This window comes from Chaetura pelagica, unplaced genomic scaffold (genome assembly GCF_000747805.2).
Source record: "Chaetura pelagica isolate M959 unplaced genomic scaffold, ChaPel_1.0 scaffold405, whole genome shotgun sequence".
Lineage (NCBI taxonomy): Eukaryota > Metazoa > Chordata > Aves > Apodiformes > Apodidae > Chaetura > Chaetura pelagica.
The window spans coordinates 3,287,882-3,294,682 of NW_009953489.1; the positions used below are offsets into that span (position 1 = coordinate 3,287,882).

At 55.5% G+C, this 6,801-nt stretch overlaps 1 protein-coding gene across 1 annotated transcript in view; it reads left to right on the top strand.

Annotated features, from left to right (window-relative positions):
- Positions 1 to 5,789, top strand: part of FAM69B (family with sequence similarity 69, member B) — a 20,192-nt gene extending 14,403 nt beyond the window's left edge. Inside the window, exons 2-5 of the mRNA XM_009998960.1 lie at positions 2,098 to 2,232; positions 3,715 to 3,822; positions 4,024 to 4,200; positions 4,880 to 5,789. Of these exons, the coding sequence (XP_009997262.1) occupies positions 2,098 to 2,232; positions 3,715 to 3,822; positions 4,024 to 4,200; positions 4,880 to 5,692 (1,233 nt within the window). The 3' untranslated portion in view covers positions 5,693 to 5,789. The remainder of the gene's footprint in view (positions 1 to 2,097; positions 2,233 to 3,714; positions 3,823 to 4,023; positions 4,201 to 4,879) is intronic.
- The last annotated feature ends 1,012 nt before the right edge of the window (positions 5,790 to 6,801 follow it).

Here is a 6,801-nt window from a genome sequence, read left to right on the forward strand (position 1 = left end):
TGTGAGATGGGGCCAGGGATGCTGTGAGATGAGATGGGGCCAGGGATGCTGTGAGATGGGGCCAGGGATGCTGGCTTGGGTGTTTTCTCTGCAGCCATGGGATGAGAAACCCTGACTCTGGTGAAGGTTCTGGACCAGAGAGGTTATCCTGCCAGAAGGGAGAAGGGGGGGGACACTTAGGAGGGTACCTGGTGGGCAGAGAATGCTAGCAGGAGGTGGGTGCAGAGCAGGGGCAAAGCTGGGTGCTGCACGGCCAAGGGGAGCGTGGAGAGGGGGGGTCTGTGCATCCCCAGGACAGCTGAGAGCTGGATGGGTGCTGCAGCTCTGCTCCCAGGGGAGATGGGCCTGAGGCTGCTGAGCCACCCCTACAGGCTGTCTTCTTCTGAGACAAAAGGCCTGAGGAGCAGCTGTGTGGGGCCAGGGTGGGGGGCAGGGGCTGGGGATTGGGACTGGGTCTGGCAGGGAGGTAGGGAGTGAAGGTAGATGGGAGCTGCCAGTGTGGATACCCCATGGGAGGGGGTGATGACAGCCACGCCAGGCTGTCTCTGGAAGCACGTCAGCCCTGGCACTGTCCCCACTGCCAGATCCACCTTGAAACAACCCCCACGTTCCCAACGTGTTGCAGGGGAACCTGCAGGGATGGAGCAGGATTTTGTGGTGCTGTGTCCGTTTTGCCTTTGAACAGCTCTGACCCAAAGTCACTGCCAGGTCCCCCAGGTCACCCTAAAACTAACACAAGCCAAGGGTAGCACCATGTGTTGCAGACTGCTGGCTGAGGCAGTGGGCAGGGAAGGCAGCAGGCAGGAAAGCCCCTGTGCCTTGAGACTCAGTCCCTGGAGGAATCAGCTCCAGTGACAAATCCAACATATTAGCAGTGGAACCTCTGCTTGCAGTGCATCCCCCACCTCCTTGTTTCTTTCCACCATTTAGGGGATGGTGAGGCCAGTGCTCCCCACACTCAGGTCACAGTCCTGTCCCCCTTCTGCCCTGGGAGCCTGATGGATTCAAGGTCTGGATAAGCAAAAAGGAACATGTTGGCCATTCCAGGGCTTTGCATCCTCACGACGTATCTCTAGAATGGGAAGTCCATGGAAAGGCCCCCTTTGCTGGGGGCAGGGGGCCTGATGGGTCATGTACCCACTGCTGGGCAGTTTTGGGGGGCTCCACTGCCTCCGGATCCTGCTGTGGGGCAGAGCTCCTACAGAGCTCAGCAAGTGGCCAGGGAGGAGGTATGTGGGAGGTGGAAGCAGCCTTGGGATACAAGACCCAAGTGAGGATCTCGGCCAGGCTGTAATGTTGCCACATCCTCTCAGATTCAGGCCTATCCCAGCAGCAGGTCATGGTCTCACTGTCTGATGTGGTGCAAGGGGAGAGGAGGGTTTGGAGGTGGCCACTGGCTGAGGGCTCTCGTGGCCTGGTGTGAAGCAGGAATTGCCTACAGGAACTGGAGGGGATGTGATGTTTGATGCAAAGATCAATTCCCTGCCCTTAGGAACCGCTGGGGATCCATGCTGTGTTATATGGGTCAGGTAAACAACCTATATTGCAGGGAGGCCAGATGGCAGCAGCACTGCAGTTACAGGGTCAGAAGGGAAGAAACGAAGCCAGGGAAAGAAAATCATGCTGGGAGCTGCTGAGATGTTTGCACGGAGTATTATCCATGTGCTTCCAGGCTCATTACTCGCCCGCTCCCACGCGGGAGCTGGTGGCAGCAGTTGTGGGGCTTTGCAAGGGGGATTCTCCTGAGAAGGGCCACCCCCAGGCAGCAGCAGATCAGCATCTCACAGCCCTGGTGGTGAACCCTGGGGTTCTTGCACTGGCAGAAGAGCAGGTGTACACAGACGTGGCTGCTGGGCACAGGGATGCACAGCAGCCCACTCTTCACAGCCCAGCACTGTAATCTCCCTGCTTTTAGGGAATTTTAAGTGACCTACTTGCAGCAGGAGTTTGCATAATGGACTGGTGAATATATATATAAAAAAGGCTGAAGGTTTCATCAACGCTCGAGTTGGTTTCTTTAGAAGAAGTCATCCTTGTCCAGCCACTGCTGACCTGTGCAGAGCCCTGGCCTTCACCAGCATTTTCTCTTCCTTCCAGGGTCGCCTCCCGGGCATCAAGGTGAAATACCTGCTGGTGGTGTGGCTGGGCATCTTCGTGGGCAGCTGGGTGGCATACATGCATTACTCCTCCTACTCCGAGCTCTGCCGTGGCCACGTCTGCCAGATGATCATTGTGAGTGGTGGCCAGCAGCCCTGCTGGCGCTGGGTTAGGGTGTGTGGGGGGCAGCAGGACCCCCATTTCCAGCCCCTCTGCAGTGCTTTGCAGCCGGGCAGGCAACATCCAGGGAGCCCTCCTGGCAGCTGCTTCCCCAGCATCACGCAGAGCTCAGAGCAGGAGAGGTGACCTTATCCTGCCAGAGCGACGGCGGAACGATTTAATGAGATGTTGGAGGGAAGCAAGCCAGGGCAGGGCAGGCAGACGTGGGCAGATTAATGTCTGTGGAGATGAAGTTGCAATGTCAGGGCAGAGATGAGGATCTGTGGGTAGACACAGCATCACACCAGCCCTCCCCCTCCCGAGCTCCACAGAGCCAGAGAAAGAAAGGGGAGCAGCCAGGCTGTGGGTACCTCCCTGTGACTGCTGGTGTGCCCCAAGGGAAGCAGCAGCCTGCACAGTGAGCAGACCCTGCGTGGCAGCCTGACTTGGTGCCTTTTGCCCCTGCCTGGGGTTCACAGTGGGGTGCAGCCTGTTCCCTACAGCATCCCTGGGGCCAGCAATCATGGGGCTCCCCCAGGACTGTGGTGTGTGCCCGTGGCAGGGGATCAGGTCTCCAGCCCAGGCAAGGAGAGGGAGGCCAGGCTGTGGCTGAAAATGCCTCGTTCATCAATCCCTCAGCAGAGGAGGGAGGCAGGAATTGCCATAACAACAGCGACGATTGTTTAATTTGATTTTCTGCATGACTCTGACCATGGGGTCTCTGGTGCTAATTTCTGCTCTGAACTCGGGGTTTAAGGCACCATGTCTGGCCATGTCCCCAGGGAGCAGGTCTAAGGGTTAATTCCCAACCACATCAGGGGAAAAAAGAAAAAGAAGGAAATGATGCAGTGGATTTCTGCATTTCCAGTTTCCAGCCCTGGGCTGTTGTGCCCTTGCTGTGGAGCTGCAGAGCTGCTGCCTCCCCTGTCCAGGGAGGCCTCCAGCTCCTGACCCAGTCATTCTGCTTGGGCAGAGCCACTCTCTGTCCTTGTCACTGTCACCTCCTGGACTGGGGCCAGCCCATTTTGCAGCAGGGGCTGCTGCCTGAACCTGTGCATCCTCAACCTCACTCGTGCTTCCTTCTCCTCCCATCTGGCTCCAGCCCTGTCAGCTCCCTGTGACCCTCTGGGTTTGCAGCAGGGCCAACCAGGAGTGAAACCCCTGTGGTCCCTCCAGCAGCCTGGGAACACCCTGCCAGTCCTGCCCCACCTTTGAAATTCCAAGGTGCTGGCACCAGCCCTGCTGCAGGAATGGGGGTTGAGGAATTTGGGCATGGCAGGTGACAGGCATTAGACTGGTGGCAGCAAGGGAGCCTGGGGGTGCTCACACACCCCCAGCTCATGTGCTTGGGGTGCCTCAGATGATGAGCTGGGAGACTGAGCCTGGATCCGTCAGACTTCTTTGGGCAAACAAGGAACTGTCCCAGCTGAGCTTCTCTCTCTGCCTTCCCCTCCCCAGTGCGACCAGTACAAGAAAGGAATAATTTCCGGCTCCACCTGCGAAGACCTGTGTGAGGAGCACAGCCTCCTCTTCCAGCACTGCCTCTCCTCCTCTCCCACTCAGCAGGTAGGTCTCTGCCCTCTGGGGAAACCACCACACAGGGTGGGTGCAAGCATTAAACCTGGGAAATGTCCTCTTCCACCCACTCACACATCTGCTCCTCACCACATCCCCAGTTCCCATCCCAACCCAAACCAGAAACCAGTTCTTGGCAATTGCTGTTGTTTTCCACCTGGCTCTGCCGTGTCCCCTCTCCTCTTGCTGTAGGTTTATGGTGGGCTCTGGAGGGACACGGAGGTGATCATCAAATGTGGCATCGAAGAAGCCTTGAAGGCAGACAGCCACCCCGACTCTGTGCCCAGGAGGGATGTGGTCCTCTTTGACAAACCGACACGAGGAACATCGATGGATGAGTTCAAAGAAATGCTCCTGAACTTCCTAAAGGTCAGTGTGGAGGGTCTCTCTGGGGTGTTGTGGGCCTGGGATGCCACTGCTGGTTTAGGGAGACTAAACACGTCTTTCCTTCCCCTTGAATGAGAACTCCTCTGGCCCATGCTCCCCAGCAGCTGCTGGGCACCAGGCAGGGCTCCTTATCTTACACTGCAGAGCCCGGGACTGGGCTGGCTGAGCAAAACCTCCCTTCTCACAGAGGAACCCTTGTTTGCAAGATTTTAATAGCAGCAACTCTGGGGGCTGCTGTTGGACCAGGGCTGCAGGTGGCATTTGGTTTAGTGGGAGGTGTCCCTGCCCATGCAGGGGGGTTAGAGCTAGATGATCCTTAAGCTTCTTTCCAACCCAAACCATTCTGTGACTCTCTGATCTCTGCGGGTTGGAGCTTAGTGACCAGCCCTGTGCAGGGCTCCTGCTGCAGCCCTGGGAGCCCAGCCCTGCCCAACCCTCACTCTCAGAAGTTTGTTGCCACCCATGTCTAGAGCAGCCCTGAGGTGGTGAAATTCTGGAGCTGAATCCATCCTCATGGCACAGCATGGTATTTGCTGGGGTGCAGTGGCTGTTTCCTCCTCTCCCAAGCTCAGCTCTTCGCTTCCCCAGTTCAGTTTCACCATCCTGAGCCCAAGCACAGGGAGCTGGGAGGGCCTGATGCCACTTTTTGCTCTCTTTGCAGTCCAACCTGGGAGATCAGCCCTCTCTTGCAGGCCTGGTGAGCCGGATCATCGCCATGGCAGACGTGAACCGGGATGGGAAAGTGTCTTTAGCAGAGGCCAAATCCATCTGGGCGTTGCTTCAGCTCAACGAGTTCCTTCTCATGCTCTCCCTGCACGAGAAGGAGCACACTTCCAAGCTGCTGGGGCACTGCGGGGACCTCTACGTCACCGAGAAGATCCCTCACACCTCCCTCTACGGAGTGGATGTCCCCCCTTTCTTCCAGTCGTTGCTGCCTTCAGTTCTCCACCAGATGATCCACCAGTGGTTCGCGCCAGCCTGGCCCCGGCGCGCCAAGATCGCCATCGGCCTCCTGGAGTTTGTGGAGGAGATATTCCATGGGACCTATGGGAACTTCTACATCTGTGAGACAGGGCTCAGGAACGTGGGCTACAACGACAAGTACGACTTCAAAATGGTCAACCTGAGGAAGGTGGCAACGGAGATGACAATCAGAGGTTTCCTCAAGGGGCGTCACTGTGAGCAGAACGTGGACTGCACCTACGGGAAGGACTGCACGGCTGCCTGTGACAAACTGCTGAAGCAGTGCAAAAGTGACATGGTGCAGCCCAACCTGGCCAAGGTCTGCGGGTTGCTGCAGGACTACCTGCTGCATGGAGCACCGCTGGAGCTGAAGGAAGAGCTGCAGAAACAGCTCCGAACTTGCATGACCCTCAGTGGCCTGGCCAGCCAGATGGAAGTCCACCACTCCCTCGTGCTGAACAACCTCAAGACCTTGCTCTGGAAGAAGATTTCAAACACCAAATATTCTTAATGAGGGAAGCATGGCCTTGGAGTTTAGAATCTGCAATGTTGGGAGTCAAGTCTAAGGCTTGAAGGCCTGTTTCTCCATCATCTCCCCCACAGGAAAAATACACAGGGAGTTCAGCAGAGCTGCAGCTCCTTCTCCTTCACAGAAAACCAAGCATCATGACTTCCACTGCCCAGCAGGATCATCAGTTGGCAGGAATGTGCTGCAGAGCTGGGACACTGAGAGCCAGGCTGAACAGGCTTGGAGGAAGAGGATACCATGAAAAGCCATACGGAAGTGAAGCCCAGCTGGATGGATCTGACTGTTCCTTGATTAACAGGAAAGCAGTGCAGAGATGGGAATGAATCATTCATGCTGTACTTGTCACATCTTTTGATGAACATCTCTGATGTAAATAAATAGCTTTTACGTGAATCTCACCAGTACATCCACAGTGGAACAGCAGCCTTTTAAGTACCAGCTTGCTTGTCATCTCAGAAGGAGAAAGAGGTAGATTTCCCTATTCAAAAGTCTCTCCTTAAGTGTGTGAGTCAGATCCAGCTGTAACTTAGGAAGCAGATAAGCTGTCTTTTCCATAGCAGAGAATCCTGGCAATTCTTTCCTTCCTTTTTGAAGTGCCTGACCCCAGACAGTGACGTAGTGGCTTTTGTGAGGCTTCTGCCCACAGTGAATGGCAGCACAAGCCATTCCCTCACATGTTGGCTCTGGAAGCATCCAAGTCCAAGGAGAACTTAAAGGAAAAAGGCTAAAGATGAACGATCCCGACCAGTTACCGTACGTGCTCCGGGCGTTACTTCCCACAACACACAGTGCAGGGATAAGCCACCCTCTTGGTTTAAGTCTCCTAAAACTAAGCTGGGCTTGGACTGCAGAGGTTAAAGATTAATACCAGAATAATCCAGTGCTTCTCCCATTATTAAAATGAATTTCCAGGCAAGCTTTCAGCAGGTTCCAAGACATGTGTTTGGCTGCGTAAGTACTCCCAGGTCTCTTTAACTTCCGTCTGTTTCCTATAAATGCTCAATTATAGCAACCTTTTACAACTATGGGTGGAGAGGAAGTTTATGTAAACCACCCCGACCTTGCTCTGTTCCCAGCACAGTCATATTCCT